The sequence below is a fragment of the Brachyistius frenatus genome, unplaced genomic scaffold (assembly GCF_029030835.1).
Source record: "Brachyistius frenatus isolate BFR_SWC_R1_liver_20210118 unplaced genomic scaffold, ASM2903083v1 Contig_179, whole genome shotgun sequence".
Taxonomy (NCBI): domain Eukaryota; kingdom Metazoa; phylum Chordata; class Actinopteri; family Embiotocidae; genus Brachyistius; species Brachyistius frenatus.
The window spans coordinates 662,501-685,944 of NW_027210778.1; the positions used below are offsets into that span (position 1 = coordinate 662,501).

The 23,444-nt window shown below is 44.7% G+C and overlaps 1 protein-coding gene across 25 annotated transcripts in view; it reads left to right on the top strand.

Moving 5' to 3' along the window:
* The window catches only part of celf2 (cugbp, Elav-like family member 2), a 175,168-nt gene that overhangs the window by 132,800 nt on the left and 18,924 nt on the right, over window positions 1-23,444 (top strand). For all 25 annotated transcript variants that reach the window (XM_069717743.1, XM_069717753.1, XM_069717733.1 and 22 more), the window contains 3 exons: window positions 6,653-6,701; window positions 11,013-11,147; window positions 17,789-17,868. In XM_069717743.1, coding sequence (XP_069573844.1) covers window positions 6,653-6,701; window positions 11,013-11,147; window positions 17,789-17,868 — 264 coding nt within the window. The remainder of the gene's footprint in view (window positions 1-6,652; window positions 6,702-11,012; window positions 11,148-17,788; window positions 17,869-23,444) is intronic.

A 23,444-nucleotide genomic window follows, 5' to 3' on the forward strand; every position in this document is an offset into this window, starting at 1 on the left:
TTTGATTTATCGTCGTTTGTTTGCCGAAAGGAAGAAAAAGTCACTCTTCATCTGCGAAAAGCTGTTTTGTCAGGTGTGCGTTTTGAAGTGTCGTGTGTGTGTGTGTGTGTGTGTGTGTGTGTGTGTGTGTGTGTGTGTGTGTGTGTGTGTGTGTGTGTGTGTGTGTGTGTGTGTGTGTGTGTGTGTGTGTGTGTGTCTCAAGTTTACTTTTTTATTCACACCTTTTTAACATCACAGGAAAGCAGGTGTTTTTTTTATTTTTTTTATTTTTACTGCTGATTCAAAAAGGACGTGAATAAGAGAAGAAGTTGTGCTTTTGAACTTTTTAAACTTTCGTCAGTGAAAATAAAAAATAAAATAGCGAATATGTTCTAAAATACATCAGCGTTATGAATTCAGGGTGATTTCACTGCCTTCACTTTTAAGCTCATAACTCAGTCATTATAGCATCGAACCATTCATGCTATAGTTTGTTTTTTTCAGGACTGTCTAAGTTATCTAGATCTTTCATCATATAAGTTGATAATACTTAGACATTTTTGATATTAAGCAACATCTGAACCACGTTAGTGGGAGAATGCATGACTCAGCAATTTGAAAAAAATTATGCTTAGTACCCGACGGAAGATAGAAGTCATTGTTTTGTTCGGTTAAATCTTGCACATGTTTTGACGACAACTTTTGCATCATCTCTATTAGAAGCAGACCAATTATTGATCTTTTCAAAAAACAATTTTTATGGACATTTTATGACTTTATTTGACATGAAATTGACAGGAAATGATTTGGGAAGAGATCATGTGTGATCTGAGTGCAACGACGATCAAATTTGATGCGACTTTAAGGTCGATTATCTCCGCGATGCTTCGTCACGCAGACGAGGCTTCGACATTGTCGGAAAGCTGAAGTCGTGCCGTTTCACCGGACACCTGCTGCGTCTCTCTGCGATGAAGACTCGCCGCACAATTCACCCGAGAAGAAGAGGTGGGGGAATTTTGAGCCCATGAAAAAACTGAAATCAAGAAAAGGAAGTTCAGATCTGCTGCTCGTGTATCTTTGACCTTTAAGGAAACCGCACCACCGATTAACTCCTCCTCCAAAAAAAAAAAAAAGAAAAAGCTCCTGAAATTGAGACACTGCAAAACAGATGAGGCCGTGACATCCCACATCTGGATCTTTCTGAAAGCTTTGATCGCTCTTCCAAACGGCAGCGCTCTTTAATTCAGGTAGAAAAAAACGCAGCGTGCGAGAGGACTCGATTAATCTCACTTCAAGTTCATCGCTATCAGACGGACGTTGATTTCCCATCGCGAGTGTGTCCTTGAGGCGGATCACGAGCGAAGGAGCTCGCAGTAAATAAAACATGCACGGCACGAGGAGAAAAAAAAAACTAAAAGCTGACAAAACCTAAATATGATTATGGCTTAAAAATCCTGAACTCTGTTTTAGATTTTTGTGTGGAAAAGATTCGCCTTCGATTTCACTCGAGCGTTTGTGAACGCGTCGCCTTAAAAACGTTGATTTATCTCTCTGGAAACGCAACTCGATTGTAGTTTTTGTCAACTTGCAAAGTCACAAAAGAAACACAAAACCTCTAATCCACAAATTACACGTACGTGCGTCGAACAGCTGATTTAAACCGGGAGACGCCGCAGGAATAAATAAATGGAGGCAGAAGTATCGTCTTCGGAGTTATCGGTGATGATCGCTGTCTGGAGGTCATCCGCGAGCTGCTACGCCTTCGTGGGTGTGTTTGCATGAGACGCACACACTTTCAGGTGTGTGTGTGTGTGTGTGTGTGTGTGTGTGTGTGTGTGTGTGTGTGTGTGTGTGTGTGTGTGTCCAGTCGTATGGTCTCGGTCACCGATATTGAATCCCAACTGTGAGGGCCATCTGTCTGACTTTGACCCAGCAGCTCACCGTCACACCTTCAGAGAGGAGGGGAGGAGAACGAGTGTGGTGTGGTCACCTTCGCTGTGTGTGTGTGTGTGTGTGTGTGTGTGTGTGTGTGTGTGTGTGTGTGTGTGTGTGTGTGTGTGTGTGTGTGTGTGTGTGTGTGTGTGTGTGTGTGTGTGTGTGTGTGTGTGTGTTTTTGTGCGCGCAGTTTTTTTTCTGGCACACACACTTCGGTCATGTGCACTTTTGGCTGTTTGGTTTGAAGATGCCAACTGCTGGCAGACACACACACACACACACACACACACACACACACACACACACACACACACACACACACTCCTTCTACTCGCAGCGTGAGCTTCGGGTTTGTCCTCTGGTCGCGGGACAAGTCCACCTCCGACCTTTTTTAAAGCACCGGGTGCTCATTCCTGGAAGATGTCGGGGGGCAGGCGAGGGGGGGAGTGTGGGGAGGGGTCGGGGGGAGGTGGAGGGGGGTCGGGGGGCGCTAACCCGAGAGCAGGCGGGTTAAATGTTTGAGGAAGTGTCGTGTTTCCTGAGGTCCACCGACCGCCTGCTGAACGCCGGCCAGGAGTCTCCACATGGCGAGGATATAATCATAAGAAAAGCCGAAAGGGGAAAGAAGAGGGGGGAGGGGGGGGGAGACATTTCATCAGCTAGTCCGACGGATAGACACCTCGCCTCAGCCAGGAGGTGAAGGGTGATTAAAGCGAGCGTCCTATAACTGGAAGGTCATAAAAATAAAATCCCTCCGCTGTCACGCAGACCTTCTGGTTCCACTTCTACGGACGCAAACATCCTCCGATCGGTCCGGAGGCGTATCGACGCCGACTCAGCGCATTTATGGCAGCGAAGAGTGATTGAAATTATTATTCATCTGGACAGAATTTATCAGAATAATATTGATTCATATTTGCAGACTCATTATACGCAGGGTTCAGCAGCCTTTTTTTTTTTTTTACAAACTCTTTTCCAGACAGAGAATTTGATCCAAGTCCTGGAATATCGGGGGAATTTTCTTTTTGCATGTTTAAGATCAGAACCTCCATCATTTCAAGCTGTTTGAGAAAATTCAGCTGTGAAAAGTCTGAATATTACAGTGTTTTATTATTTTGATTCATTTCTATTGTTTGCTGCTCAGATCGAAGCTAAACAGGTCGGTTCGGAGCTAGAATGGATCGGCCGGCCGGACGCTCACCTTAAACTCTGCGTTGCTGTGATTTGCTCGTTTAGCTGTCAATCAACTCGCCTCTTAACGCTCGGGCGACTCATTATTGCCGGCGTGAGTGCTGACTTTTCAGTTTCGCGCATTAGTATGTAAATTAAATGTTAATCGATTTTTCAAAGGTGTGCATCTGTCATGTATTTTTTATTCTTTTTTTTTTTTTTTGTTACAGCGCCGCGCTGTGACTCAGTCAATCAGAACTTGAACTGCGCGGTTCGTAATAAGGCAATTCAAGTGCTTCCGAAAACTGATTAAAAAACAAAACTCCGACGCTTTCGAGTGCTCGGCGGATTCATTACGAGCCGATAATAAAGCCCCTTAAAGCTCGGACCAGCTTTATTTTATTTATTTATTTATTTTTTTGCTACGTAACAATCAAACGATCAGCGGGAGGAATTAACCTGCAAACGATGTGAATAATTAATATGCACAAAAAAACCCACTTCAATGAAAGAATTACCAAAAGAAAAGAGGTCCGCAGGAAGTCTCGACTTAATTGAAGCTAAATACCGACGCGGCTGCAACACGTGCTTTTTTATTTTGTATTTTTTTGAACGTGGTGAAGTTTTTTCGTCTCTCTGAGCTCTTTTATTTATTTTTTTATGAGTCTGAGCTCCCGCCGAGCGCGTAATGAACGGCAGGCTGCGCCGCCACGCCAGAAGCAACGGCAACTGTGGAATTGTGGGATACGGCGGAGGAGGGTCTCGTGCTTTTGTGGGCGCTCGGCGGGAGCTCACCGAGATCAAACACGGTCGATGGCGCCGGCGGCCCCCGCCGGGCATTCTGGGTAGACAGACCTGAGGAGGACACGCCTGAAAGCCAGACACACTTTTTTTTTGTTGTTGGGGGTTTTTTTTGTACCTGTGTGTGTGTGTGTGTGTGTGTGTGTGTGTGTGTGTGTGTGTGTGTGTGTGTGTGTGTGTGTGTGTGTACGTGTGTGTGTTTTTCCGGAGTGAGTGACGGCAGCACGCCGAATGCTGTCACGCCTTTTGTTTTTTTTGTTCCTCCTTCAGAGGACAGACTTTGAAATGGATTAACAAAAAAAAATATGACTTGATGTGACTTCCAGGTTTTGTTGCTTCGACACGACTTTCTGTCTTTTGATGTCGCTTCTTCACACACACACACACACACACACACACACACACACACACACACACACACACACACACACACACACACACACACACACACACACACACACACACACACACACACTCACTCGTCCCTGCATCTGTCCTTGTGTTAGTGATACTGAGACTCCAGCCTGAAGGCTTCCTGACTATTCCTGTCTGTCCGGTGTCTGTGACCCGCTTCCCTCCTTCTGTGTCTTGTTTCTTTTTTTCTTTTTTATCTTCGTGTCTCTGTTATGTTTTTCAGCTCGTCCGTCCCGTTTTCTTGATATTTCTTCAGCGGGTTTCCTCAAATGTGGCACAAACTGGGACTCGGGGATGAGCTGATTCGATTTTGACGGGGTCAAATGTCAACTGTGTTCAGCCATAACTCGAGAAATGATAATATATAATAATTACGGTCAACTTCACTGCGTAGCCGAGATGAAAGCGTCCCAGAGTTTCCTGCTGATTTTGTGTGAATCAGCTTTTTATAATTTTTTTATTTGTAGCTTCTTTGACGCAGTTAAAGCATCGTCTGTTGTCACGGCAACAACTATGCGTTCAATCCGAGTAAGCTTTACTGGAGAGACCCTTGTCTTTAGGTCCAAACTCTTCTTTCTTTCTTTCTTTCTTTCTTTCTTTCTTTCTTTCTTTCTTTCTTTCTTTCTTTCTTTCTTTCTTTCTTTCTTTCTTTCTTTCTTTCTTTCTTTTTCATCTCTTGAATTTTCTTCCTGCTTCGTTCCTCCTTTCTGTCATTTCCTCCTCGTCGCCCCCATCAGGCAGCTTTTGGAACTAGTCAACGGACTCGGTGTGTGTGTGTGTGTGTGTGTGTGTGTGTGTGTGTGTGTGTGTGTGTGTGTGTGTGTGTGTGTGTGTGTGTGTGTGTGTGTGTGTGTGTGTGTGTGTGTGTGTGTGTGTGTGTGTGTGTGTGTGTGAGAGAGAGAGAGAGAGAGAGACAGATAGCGTGTGTGCATCTGGGACAGGTCTGGGAGAAGAAGAAGTGAGAGTGAGGATGATAAGGAAGAGAGCAAGAGGGAGAGAGTTGGGATAAAGGTGTGTGATAGAATTGGAAGATCAAAGCCTTTCTGTCACAGCGTGACTGAGCCCAGGGGCGTAAGACGGGCACACACACACACACACACACACACACACACACACACACACACACACACACACACACACACACACACACACACACACACACACACACACACACACACACACACTCTCTCCCAGCTGGTATTTGACTCTGAGTGTGATTGATACCGAGCTAGATTTGGAGAATCACTGTCATTCGTCTCTCGGCAGATCAAACAGCCACATAATCTCCCATAAAGGAAAGAGAGATGGAGGGAATAAAAAAATAAAAAAAACCAGAAGAAGGGGGACAGAGGAACAGAGGAGGAGAGATTGAAGTCGAGAGTTGACAAAGCCTTCTCATCTGTGAAGTGTTTTCTTGTTTTGTTTTTTTTTCCATTAAAAAAAATAAAATAAAAAATAAGACCCACCGCCTTTAAAAGAAACACATCCATCATTCAGCTCCGTTAAACGGCTCCTCGGTCAACAGAGATCCAGTTATCTCCCAGAGACACGTTTACACCTGGTGTTATAAAACATGCAATCTGCGTCCTGCCGACTCGTCTGAATGAGGAAGGAGGAAGGAAATAAAGAGAGAGCGGCGAAATCAGGGCGAGCGAGGATCAGCTGGAGATCAGGTTCGGGTCTAAAACAACGGCCACCAGCGTTTGTTTGGTCGTCTCCAAGCGAGCCGGTCTGAACCTCAGACGAACCCTGTTTGTTGACTTTCTCTACTTTATTAGTACTTCAGTTTCGTCCTCGAGGCATCGCGGTGTTACCGAGATGTCACCGTCAAATATATGGAGTCGCAAAATCCGACCGAGGAACTAAAACAAAAACTGCGATTTGAAGATATGAAGTCAAAATATCCCCCTGAAACGCTGAAAGGTTTATGTTTCATGTTTCTGTCGAAACGAAGCTTTTATCTCCACAAATAATCACCGCAATTGTTTTGGAGTAAGCGAAGCGAAGTAAACCTCCGTTTTCGTATCGGTCTCCGGGTTGTTGTTTTGTGAGCTCCTCCTCTTCATCCTCTTCTTCCTCTTCCTTCTTCTTTATCTCCTCTTCATCTCGTCCTGGTTTCTTCTTCGTGCTCTTGAACGTGCTTTTGTTCCTTTTTCTATACAAACATATACATATAGTTTTTTGTTTATTTTTGGAGGCACAAACCTTCTGGACTGAAGTGTTTCAGCTGCTCGCGATCACGTTTCTCTTCGTCGTGCGTTTAAATCGTATATTTGGATTTTATCGGTTCTGAGACACAAACATGTCGGATTGTATTTAAAGTTTGTTTTTTGTTTTTATTCTGTCTCCTCAGATGCACCACCCTATTCAGATGAAGCCTGCAGACAGCGAGAAATCTAATGGTGAGTCCACACACACACACACACACACACACACACACACACACACACACACACACACACACACACACACACACACACACACACACACACACACACACACACACACACACACACACACACACACACACACACACACACAAACACACACACACACACACATAGTGCATCAACAGCCCTTTTTTTTGTATTTGCTTGGTAATGGTTATCTCGAGTGTTTGCTCGGGACGGGGCAGCAGACTGAAGGAGGGGGGGGGCGGTGGGGGGTGGAGGGGGTGGAGAGGTAGAAAGATTGGAAGAGAGGAGCAGAGAAAAAAAGCGTGGAAATGCTGATATATATATATATATGTATATATATATATATATATGAATTTATACGTGATGAATTATTGAGGTGCTTCTGAAGGGAGGTCAGCGGGAGTTGAATCGTTTTGGCCTCGTGGTGAACCGGCGTCTGTCCCGCCTGCGGCTGCACACTCGTACACACACACACACACACACACACACGCACACACACACACACTTTAAATGCATCCATTTTACACACATACTGTCGCACACCCCCCGTCCTCACATCACCCCGCCCCTTTTTTCTTTTTTTTTAGAAACTCTTTTTAGATCCAGTTGTGTGAATCTATTTCCTTTTTACCAAAGCCTCTTCCTCCTCGTTCTTCCTCACTGTTAACGAGGTACGAAGCCGAGGAAGTCGCAGAGTCCCGAAAAAAACAACGCACACAACGGCAACTGTGTGTTAGTGTATTTATGAATACTTTGACGGACCCGTTTGTTTCACCGCTGAAGATGTAGAGCTATAAAAAGCAGCCGTCCACCGACCCGGTGACACACGCCGGTCCACGGCAGCAAAATGTGAAATAGACACGCTTTGGGGCCGTCGAGGCGTGAAAGTTACACATTTTGTAAGCGTGAAACTTAGACGTAAATGTCATGTGACCGAGGTCCTGTCACAGAGGTTTTGAGACCAAGTACGAAGGACATTTCTTTTTGGTGGTATTAGGAGGCAGGAAGGGGGGTTTGGTGGCGGGAGGACGAGGTTTAACAGTGACACCGTTTTTCTTCAGTGTTTTTTTGTTTTTGTTTGTTTCTGAACCCCAATCATGTTGTTTTAGCTCAAATTTTCATTCTCTGTAACTCACACGGCTCGAAGAGTGCAGTAGGTGTAACGCGACGCAAAAAGCGTGACTATCTCACGCTTTCCTGTCGCGGATCCGGCGTGTCTATTTCACGCGTTGCCGTGACAACGTTTTCGGGGATATAAGCTCTTTCTCCAACAGCTTTGATGGTCACGCAAGAGTTTCCTTCCTGTTTCTGCAGATTCGACTGCAGGTCTCGAGTTCACATGTCAGTGTCGAGTTATGAAATTATCTTAAAAGCCGACTCATCTTTGTTTTTGTTTTTAATCACTTCCTGTGGATTCAAACCCGCATCGAATGCTTTTTGTGTCCAATCTGAACTACACCTAAAAAAAAAAAAAAAAAAAAAAAAAAAAAAAAAAAAAACCTGGCCAGGTTTAATAACTTCTTTTTGTGACAGACTCAAACTCAACTTTCAGGTCAACTCGTTGACATTTTCTTTTGCTCGTGAGCTTCTTGCTGCGACACAAAATCTACCAGAAATTAGCGTAATGTCACGTTTGTGCTTCAAAACCGCTGGAACGTTGTTGTTTTGTTTTTTTTAAAGCCTGAGCTTTACCATCACATCACATCAACAGAGGATGGGAACTCTGTCGGGGGATGGTGAGGAGGGTGGGGTGGGGGGGTGGGACAATAAAACGCCATTATCATCCGTTCCTGGCTGCAAATAGGGCGAAATATGACTTCATAAGACATAACCTGTCAGGAAGAAATGAGGGTGGAACTTAATAAAAAGAAGCCCACTACGCTTACATATCCATCCACTTAGCGGTAACGACCTTTAATAAACCCGGTGACGTACGGCCCGCTCGGCGCTTTTTATGAATTCAGTCGGCGGAGGAGGAGGAGGAGACGGAGGAGACGGAGCGGTTGTAGCGGCATAGAGAACGCGTTGGCTAAAATCTCCTGCAGTCTTTTTTTTTGTTTTTTGTTTTTTTTGGCATCTCTTAACGTGTGGAAACTCAGCACGAAGCCAATTCTGCTCCGATTTATTCCAAAGCTGACTGCAGATCATCCCAGAGCCGGCTTTACGAGTCTTATCACTACTAACCCCTACAGCCCCCCCACCCCCACCCCCCCAACCCCACCCCGTCCTCCCGCCGCCTGACGGAGCGCCGCGTCCGAAAAAACAGAAACACTCAATTGTAACGATATCTCCTCTCTTTCTTTCTTTTTTTTTTTGTTCCCATCGACGCCGAGTAAATTAATTACATCGCTGTTAGACTTGTGGTAATCTTCCTCTGGAGTGATGCACACACACACACACACACACACACACACACACACACACACACACACACACACACACACACACACACACACACACACACACACACACACACTCTGTGTACAAAGGAGTTAAAGCTTTTTGAAACAACACTTATCTTGGCAGCGTGTCCCGGCGTTTTTGTTTTTTTGTTTTTTTTTGGTGGTTGTTTGTTTCTTTTCTTTTTTTAAACACACAAACAATTCAAACAGCAAAATAAACAAGTGTGCTATTGATTTCCCAGAGTGCAACAGACCGCTTATCTCTTTCGCCTCGCGGTAAGAGCTGACAGTTTCCTCATTAAAAATGAATTGGATTAGCATTACATCGAATGTGGGGGGAACACACACACACACACACTGGTAAAACAGTGTGTGTGTGTGTGTGTGTGTGTGTGTGTGTGTGTGTGTGTGTGTGTGTGTGTGTGTGTGTGTGTGTCACACACACACACACACACACACACACACACACACACACACACACACACACACACACACACACACACACACACACACACACTGAAAACTACCTGCGTTCCTCGAGATTGCACCGGCGAAGGAGGGATTGTGTCAGCGACGCAGAAAGTAGAAGGGAACCCATGAGGGAGGAAGAAGATGGAGGGAAGAGGAGGAGGAGGAGGAGGAGGAGGAGGAGGAGGAAGAGGGGGTGAGAGAGGACGAGCCGGAGAGTCTCAGCGAGCGGTCGGCGTTGAAGTGATAATGAGACATTGATCAGAGCCTCGCAGATGGCATGATGAAATACATGAACTCTGTCTGTCTTCATCTCTCCCCCACCGTCTTCTCTCCTCTTTCCACCGCCGACGCTGATTGCCATGTTTTGTTTCGTCTCGTTCCATTTTTTTTTTCCCACTTTTTCTCGTATTTTATGTTTTTTTTTTATTTCTTTTCTTTCTTCTCAAGAGATTTTTTTTTTTCTAGACGTCTGGTTGGTAGAAATATATATATTTAAAAAAAAACACAAACAAAAAGACAAAATGATGAACTTTTCCGTGAAATAAAACACAACGGTAAATGCATATAAAAGGATTTAAGCAAAAACTAAATTCATAATCTTTGGAAATCGTATTACGTACTTGATTTGTTCCAATTTAGAGAGTAACGAACATATTGAAAAAAAAAAACACCAGTGAGGACAAATACAAAACAACACTGTGTTTGTAAGTCACAGACTGGATATAAAAGAGTTCGTAGCTTCAGGTCTGTAAAATGGTTCTGATCCAGAAGTGTCTTCAGCTGCAGTACCAGCGAGCGCCACTAGAGGTCGGCTCCAAAAAGCCTCCGGCTCCATAGACTCCCATTCAACTTCTCTCATCAAATCCAAAGTGAATAAAATGTGTCCATCAGTTATCTCGGTGTTGTTAGCTAAAGTCACTCCTTCTTATTAGTTTTCTGGAGGTCCATCTGAAAATAATCCCTCATTCATTAGAAAAGAAGATTCAAGAAGACCTGTTTTTTGGGGGCGTGTCTGTTTGATTGACAGGCCTGTGGTGCAGTCAGGTTACAGCTATCGGTGGGCGGGACGTAGTATCGTCATGGTTTCCGATCAGATTGAGTCAGAGCCCCCCGCTCGCTCCTCCTTCTCAGCTCGTCCAAATATGGTCACTTCCTGTTTCCAAACCAGCTCCGACCTGGCAAGATGGTGACGGACAGAATTTTTTACTTGACGCTTGTATTCTCATGTGAATGATGTTTCTTTTTTTCTTTTTTTTGTTTATTTATTGTTCTTTCCTGCTCAATAAATCGCTTGTATAAAGTAAACGAAGAGAAAATCTTGGTCATTAAAAACACTTAAACATTAAACCTGTAAATCTGCCCCCCCCCCCCCCCCGCCTCCTCTCCCCCTTCCACTCACTCTCTTCTTCTGTACTTCCTGCAGCGGTGGAAGACAGGAAGCTGTTCATCGGCATGGTGTCGAAGAAGTGCAACGAGAACGACATCCGGGTCATGTTCTCGGCGTTCGGACAGATCGAGGAGTGCCGGATCCTCCGAGGGCCCGACGGGCTCAGCAGAGGTACCTGTCGCTCCGACTCACCTGCCGTGAACACACTCGATGCTCCTCATGTGAATATCCAAAGCCTCGACGACGGCCTCCGGCGTCGGCGTCTCTGCATCGACTTATGTAACGACTCCAAATCCTCGGGGGACGTTTTTTTAACCTCACGACCGCGTTGAGAGTCGGCTGGTTGGAAGCAAAATCAAAATAGGATTTAAAAACAACGAGATAATAAATAAGATCGTATTTTTTATTAAATACATATCTTTAAAAATCTGACTTTAAGAACACAAATCCAACCGCTTCGTTGTTATTTACTTCCTTTAAAGTGTTTTTTTTTGTTCTTTTTTTTGCTGGCAGCTCATTTGCACCTGAAGTTTCTCCGGAGCTGTCAGCTGTTTGCTTTCAAACTGCGGTGATTATCTTCAGCAGGAAAACGTTAAAAAAACAAAACAAACAAAAAGTCGCCCGAATGAAATCGATGATCTACAGTTGGAAGTGGAAGAAGTTTAACTGCCTGATTTGTACAGCAGATATAAACATGTTACAGCATTTAAACTCTTTACGGCCGACAAAATATTGAACACGAAAGCAAAACAATCGTCATTTCATACAAATGTAAGAAAGGTTGTCGCACAAAAACAAACAAACAAACATGATTTATTTCTTACGCGACGAGATCGATTTACAAAAGAGTTGTTGAAAATGATCAATACGAAAATTAACTGTGATAACACATGGAAGCTAAAAAGGCTAACTTTCTTTTGCTTTATTATTATTTTTTTTTTAGCTCTCTGGATACTGTCGGGAGGGTTTTGCATATATGAGAAAAAAAAGTTTAATCTCACGTCAAAAGAAAAATATCCCGCGCGGAAATGACGTAAAAGATGTTGAATTCGTACCTGCACATAACGGATCGAGACACCGGCGAGAAGAAGTTGTCTGTGGAAATCTGTCCCACGTCTTGTTTGGGCTCAATAGCCACGAAAAACTAGAAAAACATATCGATGATAGTAATGAAGCGAGAAACCCCCCAAAAAAAAAAAAATCACAGGAAGAGATCAAAGAATAATAAAAACCAGCTGCTTCTTTAAAACAACTAAATAAATCGCTCCAGATTTCCCCTCGAGGTCCTTAAAGAGTCGCGTTAAGAAGTGAATGCAGATGAGCCGCAGCGCCCCCCGGAGGCCGTCCTGAACACTGTGAATACATGCTTCTCCTTTTTCGCTCTATATATCTCTTCTCTCTCCCCTCCCCTCCCCCTCCCCTCCCCCCACACCCCCCCTTTTTTCTTTTTTTTTCTCCCCCTTCTCGCTTTCTCAGCCTCGGGCAATGATCACCCCCCTCCTCCTCCTCCTCCTCCTCCTCCTCCTCTGACCTCCTCACCTCCGCTCATATGCTCCACCTTCCCCGCCGCTCCGGTTTAACCTCACCGTCAGCCGCTCCTTTACTCCCATCGTGAGGTTCGGCAACACCAAAACCTACTGGAAAAAAAAAAAAGCCGAGTCGGCAGCTTTTTTTTTTTCTCTCCTTTATTTACTCGAGAAGAAACAAAACCAAACAAACTTGGAAGAATTCGTTAGCGTTTTCTTCCGTCAGTCTTTGGGTTCGACAAGGTGATGTATAAAAATACACAAATCACAAACTATGCCGACGACAAATAATACGGCTGCATCTGATGTGAAAGTCAAGTTTTGTAGAATCAAAACAAACCTGCAAAAAAAACAACTAGTTTTTTCTAATGTAAAAAGCAGAACTTTGATAATAAAACGTTTAAATCGCTCGAGTTCGACGTAAATAAAAAAGATGTCCGATAAAATGAACGGGTAAAGAAAAGTGTGACTCAGCGCTACAAACACGTTTCGGTCGGCGCAGAAATCATCGTGATTACCTGAAACCTCTCAGGAAGTGTTCTCCTCCTCTCGGTAGGGGAGGAAACCGAGCTCTGATTTGTCCGGTCTGAGACTCGGCGGGGGGGTTCGCTCCAAAGTCAAAAGAGCAACGACGGCAAATAATACCGGCGCGAAGTTGTTCCACTCGGTTCTGGAGAAAAGTCCGAGCCGCCTGCACGCCGGACGACAAGCGAGCGAGTCCAACGAAGTGAATTCCTTCAAGTCGTCTCAACGAAGAGAAAAAGAACTCGATTTGTTTTGACGCTACGGACCGTTTATAAAAGCGTTCGGAGCTTCCGGGTCTGACAAATGAGGCGGAAGCACCTTGAAGCTGCAATACCAGCGAGTGCCACTAGAGGTCGGCTCCAAAAAGCCTCCGGCTCCATAGACTCCCATTCAACTTCTCTCATCAAATCCAAAGTGAATAAAATGTGTCCATCAGTTATCTCGGTGTTGTTAGCTAAAGTCACTCCTTCTTCTTAGTTTTCTGGAGGTCCATCTGAAAATAATCCCTCATTCATTAGAAAAGAAGATTCAAGAAGACCTGTTTTTTGGGGGCGTGTCTGTTTGATTGACAGGCCTGTGGTGCAGTCAGGTTACAGCAATCGGTGGGCGGGACGTAGTATCGTCGGGTTTTCGATCAGATCGAGTCAGATCCACCAGCTCGCTCCTCCTACTCAGCTCGTCCAAATATGGTCACTTCCTGTTTCCAAACCGCTCCGAACTGGCAAAAGAATCGTACAGAACCTGAACCGGAGGATTCGTAACGTTCGCAAACCGACGGGTGACGTCGCTGTTCGAGTTGCTGAAGAAAATAACAACTTGAAAAATTCACAATTTGGCCTCCTAAGTTTAACATCCGTAAACCAACCGTCTCATATCTGTTCTTTTATTAATAACCAATATACATAACTCCCCCCCCCTCCCCTCCTCCATCCCCTTTGTGGTTTATATGTGCTGAGGAGTTGGAGGGGCTTTTTTTTTTTCCTTTTCAAAATCTCTGTCCTCCTCTTCCTCCTCCTCCTCCTCCTCCTCCTCCTCGCTGTCATCGTCACGCAGGTTCTGTCGGTCATCACATGTATATATTTATTTTCTGTGCTTGTCGGACGTTATGGATGTTTTCTCGGGTCTCGTTGCCTCTTTTTTTGTTTTCTTCTCCTTCCTTTCTCTCTCTTTTCTCCTCAAAGGTCGCCCCCCCCCCCTCCACCCCTCCCTCCCCTATCAAAGAAACTCCTCCAACTCCCATGCTCCTTTGCTTCTTCTACCTTCAAACAGCCACCACCACCACCACCACCCTCCTCCTCCTCCTCTCCCCATCGGCTGTCCTAGAAATCCTCTGCTCGCATCAGTTTGTCGTCCCTCCTTCTTCCATCCTTCCTTCTCTTTTGTCCTCATGAATATTTCACACGCGAACGGCCGAATCCTCGTGGGTTTTTTTTTTTTTAATATTCCCGAAGAACTAATAGGAACCACTTAGCCGGCCGGTAGTCGCGGTTTAGTCCCGGCTAGTAACCAGATTTGCGGATAAATAAATAGGTTCTTTGGAGGATTTCTGTGGCCCGTGAGTCTCCGGAGGCCTCGGCGCTCCCACCTAGCCGAGCTGCCTCGCTTCCCTTATTAAAGCGGAGTATCAATCAGAGGAGCGCTCTGCCATCGCCGCTATTAATAAAATATGGATCACACCACGAGTGGATGGCCGGGCCTGGGGAGCTACCCTACTTTCATTAAAGGACTGTTTGGTTCTCCGCCGACGACAGAATGCGGCCCGGAAGGTATTTTTAGCGCTCGAACTGCGTCCCATCCACCAAATAAAAAAAATTAAAAAAGACACGCACCTACCAGCCAGAAAGTATTTTTTTGATATCAATGAATCGATTGTTTATTTATTCAGAAGCTAAAAAAACGTTTTCTTTTCGAGTCGTCGTCACGCTGATAGTCAATGATGTCGCCGCAGCTTTGAGAAATAAAAAAAAGTCCAGGAACCCGATCAGGACTCGGTCTGGAAAGGAGGCGTCGAACCCAAAACTGGCGCTCGTTCTGGGGCAACACAGCGCTCCCGGAAAACAAGCGGTTGAATGACAGATTGTGGCCCGTCGAAAAATAGACGTTCCCCTGAATCGGATGAAAAAAATGACCCCTTTTTTTTTTATTTTTTTTTATTTCTCTCTGGATGTCCTCCATACAGACGTAAAAAAAAAAAAAAAAAAAAAAAGCACACGTTGGAGTGTTTACTGGGTCAAAGCTGCAGAATCTGATGACCCTCCATTTCATTTTTAATTTGACATAAAAAGGGAATAAACTCTCAGGAAGGTCCCTTATAATTAGATTAAACGATCATGTGACGGCCTGGATGATAAAAACAGTTTAAATGTAATTCTTTAAACTGTAAAGTTATATTCTCCTTCAGCTCGTCCTTCTCAGTGCAGCGGCCTGATAAACTTTAATACTGTGGCCTCAGTCGTCATTTACATTTAATAGGAGGACGCGGGTTTTTTTTTATGTCCCGAGCTGAAGCCAACACGACCTGCAGGAATATAAAAAAGAAAAAAAGAAACCCAGTGTTGAGTTTGGTGACTTTTTACAGTGTAAAGTCCTCAGACCTGAACTAAAATTAGATTTTGTTCTTCAGTCGCAGTTTTTAAAGTATTTTTCTGATCTCCAACATGTTTAAATCGCCCGACACGATTCACAGGTCAAACTATTTCAAAGCAGGCAGACGAGGTGGCGTATAAAATACACAAATTACAAAACTTTAAAGTCAGAAATGTAGAAGAAAAAAAAAAAAAAAACATCGCTGGGTTTGAAGTCTCCTTTTTCGAGAAATCAAAGCTGCAAAACTCATTTTCAAACGTAAAAGGCAGAACTTTGATACTAAAAAGTTTAAATTGGGCCAATTTTGATTTAAAAAATAAATAAATAAAAGATTAAAGAAGAGTTTAAATCTTAACAGGAACTCGACCGTTTTTTGTGATTACTAAAATCTCACGGGAAAGTTCTGGTCGTAGCCGTTCTCCAGGAAACTGGGGAATTCCTTCAAGTCGTCTCGACGAAAAGAAACAACTCGATTTGTTGACGCAACAGACGGCTTATAAAAGTGTTCGTAGCTTCAGGTCTGAAAAATGGTTCTGATCCAGAAGTGTCTTCAGCTGCAATACCAGCGAGTGCCACTAGAGGTCGGCTCCAAAAAGCCTCCGGCTCCATAGACTCCCATTCAACTTCTCTCATCAAATCCAAAGTGAATAAAATGTGTCCATCAGTTATCTCGGTGTTGTTAGCTAAAGTCACTCCTTCTTCTTAGTTTTCTGGAGGTCCATCTGAAAATAATCCCTCATTCATTAGTCGTCGTAATTCCCCGTCGTCGAAATGCACAAATGAACTCAAGTTTACTGAACGTAGGGAAAGTTCTCGAAAGTGGGTTTTAAAGTTTAATGCATTGTAGACATTAATGAAATATCATCTGATGACGTGAGGAACGTCCAACGCTTCGCTTTAATCGTGTTAAAAAATAAAACCCGAAGTGAAGCCGACCGTCAAACCGTCCGGAAATAACGTGAATCTGCATTTATCAGGAAGTCGTGTTTTTTAAGTGAAACAAGCGTTTTCTGCTGATTTCTGTTCAGCATCCAACAAATATATATATATTTTTTAAAGTTGCATTTTCACAACGAGGCGGCCAAATAAAAGTTAGAATAAAACCAACACGATCCTTCTGTGACTGTCGGGGATGTGAACAGGAGAAAGAAACTGACCGTCCGTCACTCTCATTCTCGTTCCATGGAGGTGGAAGGAGGACGACGATGTCGTCTCTTCGTCCTCACGTCCGTCCTCCGTCTCTCTGCTGCGTTATCCGTCCTCACACTTTCCCCCTTCTGCCCTTTTCGTCCCCGTCCAGCCAACCAGACTCGATATCCGATGGCCACGAGTCAGCCGGCTGAAACCTGAACGTGTGTGTGTGTGTGTGTGTGTGTGTGTGTGTGTGTGTGTGTGTGTGTGTGTGTGTGTGTGTGTGTGTGTGTGTGTGTGTGTGTGTGTGTGTGTGTGTGTGTAATCAGTTCAGGCCTGGCTGCGCTAACACGGCTTGGTGGAGTTTGTTAGCATATTATTAGCCCGGGGATGTTGCTGAAGCACTTCTCACATTATCTCCCTCTAATCGCTTCCCTAACCGGCCACACAGAAACACCTAATAACACACACACACACACACACACACACACACACACACACACACACACACACACCTCCGAACTCATCCTGATTGGCAAAAAAATAAAAAATCAGCAGAGGGAAAGTTCGACCCCGCCTCCTCCTCCCTCTCTTCCTCCTCCTCCTCTTCTTCTTCTTCGTCTCTTTTCTTCTTCGTCTCTTTTCTTCTTCGTCTGTCTGTGGGTTTTTTGAATTGATATGATTTTTTTTGATTTTTTTTTTTTTTTTGCCTTTCTGATTCCTGGACGGGTGTCGGGGGGGTTGGAGGGGGGAGGGGGGGGTGTCAGGGATGTTGTCATGACACTGTGCTCGTTGTTTCCACAGCGACCGAGAACACTGTTGTCCGCCCTGTGAGCTGTTCTCTGTTATCAATCTCTGTTTTCTTTATTTTGTTTCTGTTTTTTTGTTTTTTTTTTATAACAACGACGTGTCCAACCCTTTTGTCTTGTTTTTGTTCTTTCTTGTCTTCCTCCCCTCCTTCCTCCTCCTTCCTCCTCCTCCTCCTCCTCCCCCCTTCCACTTGTCCCTCCATCCTCCCCCCCTCCCCCCCCTCCCTCCCTACAGGATGTGCGTTTGTCACGTTTTCCACCAGAGCAATGGCACAGAATGCAATCAAAGCCATGCACCAGTCTCAGACTATGGAGGTACGGTAAAAACTCAACTCTTCCTCTTCCTCTTCCTCTTCCTCTTCCTCTCTCTCTCTGTTTTTTTTTTTTTTCTACATGCACTTCAGTCACATGTCCGACTCCATCCTCAAAGATGCAAAAACAAAAAAAAAAGGCCGAAAGCAGCCGACACACGTTCGAGAGCCGCGTGATAAATTTGTACCTGAATTATATATTTTTCACACGAGACAAAAAAACTTGTGCTTTTGATTGATTTTTTTGTTGTTGTTGTTGTTGTTTTTGCACACGATGCAGGAATAAAAAATAAATAAAATAAAAAAGCTTTTCATTGGAACAAACAGGCGTTTAAACGCGAGCCGCACGCTGCAAAAAGTAATCCGACAAATGAATGATGAAGTAGATGAGAGAGCTAATCGGGGGATGTTAGTTTATTGTATCTCGTATCTCGAAATGACGCCTCAGAGAGTTTTAACATCTTAACGTTCGCCTTCAGCTTTTCAATTTCAACTGGTGGAGAAGCCACAGTGTGCGTCGAGCGGCCAGAAGGTGGCGCCGAGCGTCTGAGGAGATGGGAGGACGGAAAAAAACAAAACTTTTATAATCAAAAGTACGATAACGGTCAATCTCAACTGTTTGTATGAAAGTTAATCGTCTAACACAAATCTCCTGATTGCGGCGCCTCCGGCCGGCGTCGGGACAAAAGACGATGTCACGTCTTCATTTCTTCCATTCTGCCTCCTGATGAACTCGTCTTCTTCGTCTTCCTCATTTTTCGGTCACAAACTGGAGTAAAGTTTGTCTCCAGACACACAAACAAACAAGCAGCACCTTCGACCCGGTAGGCAGGTGGCGTCGCCGAGACCTCATCATCTGCAACCACGACCCCGGCCGCCGCTCCTTTTGTACCCCTCCCTCCCTCCCTCCCCCCCCACCCCTCCACCCACCCCCTCCCTTCCCTCAGTTTTTTCTTCTTCGAGGGCGCCCTTGTCATCGTTGTCAAGTCGGAGATGACAGGACTGTGATTTGGGAGCGAATTACACGATGTAAGATGGCGAGTGTGAGTCACCGAGAGAGAGAGAGAGAGAGAGAGAGAGAGAGTGGTAATAACATGGCTGCATTCAAACCCTCCCCCTCCCTCCCTCCCTCCCCCCCTCCCGAAGAAAGAAAAAAGCGAGCGGCGTTCACCCCGCGTGGCCTCCTCATTACAGCTGATCATGATAATCACGGCTGCTATTGATGTACTGTGACCCACGACACGAAAAAACACGCTCCGTCCGTCCGTCCGTCCGTCACAGCGTCGCTGAGTCGTGTGGTTTCTCTCTCCTCCGACAGCGTTTGGTATTAAGCTCGAATTATCTTCGCTCTGTGGCGGCAGTCCGCCACAACGGTGCCGGGTAAACAAACCCCCCCCCCTCCCCTCCCGCCCCAAAAAGGCCTTAAACCATAACACAATGACACTGCAGTTGGACAACGGCACAATTACTTTCATTTCCATTTGAAAACGAGCCGTCGTTCCGCCGGGCGAAACGCGTCCGTTCGTTAAAATGTTCGTCAGGTTTTTATTTTGCAATTTAAAAGTAATTACTTCTGGTCCGAACGAGGAGGAACGAGGAGGAACGAGGAGGTCTGGTAAACACTGTTTGGTTATTGTCTCTTGCCTCTGTTGCAACCCCCCCCCCCCGCTCCCCCACCTCCCTACCCCCTCCACCCACCTCCATCACCGCTGTCTTAGATGGAGGGAGGTCGTGCGTGTTTCGTAAGAGGGAGGGGTTGGGGGGCGGGGGTGGAGGGGGGTGGGGGTGGAGGGCCGCCGATGTCATATCCATTCTCATTACGCCGTGACATTCAGGTGCACGTGCAAAAACACGCTGAATGTCAGGGGGTGAGGAGAGGGGGGGAGGAGGGTGAGGAGAGGGGGGGAGGAGGAGAGGGGGGAGGAGAGGGGGGAGGAGGGGGGAGGAGGAGAGGGGGAGGAGGAGAGGGGGAGGAGAGGGGGGGGCAGCATCTGTGTTGATTTGTGCTTCACGTCGTTCGCCCCCTTTAGAAAACGCTCGTTCGCCGCTCTGCCGTCTTCGACGCAATTGTTTTGTTTTATTGAGGTTTCCTTTTTTCCCCGCTTGCATGACACCGGAGGAGCACTCGAACGCATCATCCTGCATGAACACACACACACACACACACACACACACACACACACACACACACACACACACACACACACACACACACACACAGAGAGAGAGAGAGAGATTGATGTGTGACTGGATTAATCAGGAGGCTGAGGTTTATTATTACAGCAGCTCCAACCTGTACTGATCTCTATCCAACAAGGTATCACGGCAAAAGCGTGAAATACAGTTTTTAGTACAAACTCCAAAAATGAGCATAAAATCAAGTCAGCAATTTTCGGTAAACTTTTTACAGTGTTGAAATTTAAGTATTTTGACAAGAGACTTAAATGGAGGTTTTTTTTTTTTTTGACGTTCCTCAAATATTAAGGCGAGACAAAGAAGTGAGGTTTTTGTTTTTCAAGCATGTCGACTTATTCGGGGACAAAAAGTTTGAACCGACGTGAAGGAAGTCGGGCGTGGCGCGTCAGACTTCCTGCAGCCATCGGAGCGTTGCTATTAGCGGAGGAAGATAACGCGCTCTGACATTTAAAGGCTACGTGAGCGGTAAATGAGCGAGATGGAGAAGGTTCAGAGCACATAAACTCTCCGTGAAAGCTACGAGAGATTGATTTTCAAAGGTAAACGGACCGGAGCTTATAAGTTCAGTTTTGCGTGAGTGTGTGTGCAGCTAAGCATTTTTTTTTTTTTGTAATGCTCTCTTCACGGTTGTCTCGGAGAGTTGGCTTCAGGGAGCGCGCTCCGGGTTTTATCAGCTGACTGAACTCCCAGTTAAGTCGATCACGAGTCCATAACTTCTGTCAGAGGCAGGAAGTGGAACTTTTTTCCCCTCTCTGATTGGACGGTGAGATGAGGTCGAGGCGTCGCCCGAAGCCTTTTTTTTTTTTTTGCAGCGGGTGCTGACGTGAGCGTTTTTTTATTTATTTTTTCCTAACCCCTTATAAGACTGGATTTTTTTTTTTTTTTTTTTTGCAGGAGATTTGTCAAAAAATAGCAAGAAAAAAAAGAGAAAAATAACATTTCAGAAAGGAGCAATTTCCGTGTAAGAGACCTCTCCTCGTGAGGCTTATTTTTTTTCTTAAGATGTTGAAAGTCGTGCAACATGGGAGACACTGGCTGTCTGCAGCTTTATAAACCTGCCTCCCAAAATAGCTTCAGCGATGAATCGATGCTTCACAAAAAAAATCTGAACCCAGAGACCATTAAAAACAAAACGGTAACAACTCACTTACGACCAGAAGATCCTCGTCTAATGTTGGAGAACATTACCTGAATGATATTAATATCTTCAGGGTGTTTTTTTTTGTTTTTTTTGGTGTGTTTAACACCCTTCGGGGGACTATTTTGGTGCCCGCAGAGAAACGGAGCCATTATGTCGCCCCCTGCTGGTTGTGCTCAGAAGCGGCCGCTTTAAAGCAAATCAGATGGTTTTCAAAATATAGCTTCACACAACATGAGGTGTAATTACTCCCAACAGCAGCAAATACCCACAAACATCAGGAGGCTCATCACACTCTCAAATGGACTTTAAAAAAAAAAAAAAAAAAAGCACGATGTTATAAGTGGCTGTATTTAATTTCAGAAACTCTCAATATGCAGATAAATGTACGGGGGTTTTTTTTTTAGAAACTCAAAACACCCATTTCTGTTTTTTTTTTTTTTTTAAGCAAGAGAAGCTTTTTCAAGTCTCAAATTAAGGTTTAAGATTTTTAATCTTGGTCTAATTTGGCAGGGTTTTTGGTCTCTGGTGGCGAACCGTCCTTTAACAACTCATTTAGTCTTAATGAGGAAGTCACTTTGCTTGTTAGATGAATTTGTGCAGCCCCTTCGGGGTTCATCGCTGCTTTTACTGTCAAACATCAACAAACTGAGAGTTGTTTTTTTCTGTTTTCCAAAACAGATTTCTGATCAGTCACAAATATGAAGGACTTCCTGCAACTCCTTCAAAATAAAATATTTTTGCTTTAATGAGGCTTATTTGCTTATCTTGACTTTTTTGGGAGGGGATGGCACCGGGCCGCCTTTTCGCCGGGCCGAAGTTAACCAGCAGTCCAATCATCTGAGATACAGCCCCCTATCAATCAGTTAAAAAAAAAAGTATAAAAACTATCAAATCAATAGATGAATTTAGGATTAAAATTATGTTTTTTTTTTTAGCAGCATGTGAGATAACATATAAATATAAAACAATGTGGTTCCATAATTACCCTTTCTACTTCATTTTAAACACATTTTGCATGCTGGGAAATAAATGCTAATTAGCCGGCAGGTTTGTCGGCAGTCGCTACAAGTATATATTTCACTTTGACGCGAAACTTACGCATTTAACAACACACACCTGCAGACACACACTCGACACGCATCTTCGGCTCCGGGGGGATAAAAATAAAATAAAACGTGTTTGTCGTGCACGCTATCTGCAAAAGTAACCACCTCCCACCCCACCCTCCCTCCCCCGCCGAGCGTGGATCGTGCCTCAAACTAAATGTCTCAATCAAAAGTTTTTTTTTTTGTTTGTTTTATTCTCTCGTGGCAGATTTCCTTTGTTTTTCCGACGGATTTGCCCCCAGTTAGGCTTTGATTGCATTGTGTGAGCGCCGCTGCGCCGCCACAGATTACGACTTCGCCCGCTTCAGCTTCGCCACGTTTCAGCCGTTGATGACTTCCATCAACGGCAATTTCTTTTTATTTATTTGTGTGTGTGTATGTGTGTGTGTGTGTGTGTGTGTGTCTATTTTATGTTGTTGTTTGTTGGTTAGTGTGTGTGTGCTGAACATCTGACATCTCGCCCACCTCGGCTCTGTGTGTGTTCATTCATCTCTCTCTCTCACACACACACACACACACACACACACACACACACACACACACACACACTGATTGTCCAGATCTCTAAAATCTTCCTCTTGCCCTCTCAACCCGTTTTCCAAAAACACTGTTTCTTTTTTCTTCTTCTTTTTTGTCTCCCTCACTCTTAACACACACACACACACACACACACACACACACACACACACACACACACACACACACACACACACACACACATCTCTTTGTATGAGATGATGAAATAGTTGGAGAAGTCAGGAAATCTGTTTCTGGTGAAACCGTTCTGGACTCTGAGATAACTGAGCCCTTGTGGGGGAAAGAAGAAAGCCCACCGGCTTTAGAGTCAAGTTTCCTGTGTGACTCGGCGTGTGCGTGTCCTGTGTCACTGAGTGTGTGTGTGTGTGTGTGTGTGTGTGTGTGTGTGTGTGTGTGTGTGTGTGTGTGTGTGTGTGTGTGTGTGTGTGTGTGTGTGTGTGTGTGTGTGTGTGTGCCCTTTATTAAACACACTCACTACATTCATCATGTATGTTTAGGTGTGTTTTTTTGTTTTGTTTTGTTTTTTACAAGTGTGTGTGCGAATTCTCTAAATATCTTTTTTTTGTCTCTTCTCTTCATCGTTTCTTCTCCTTTTCTTCC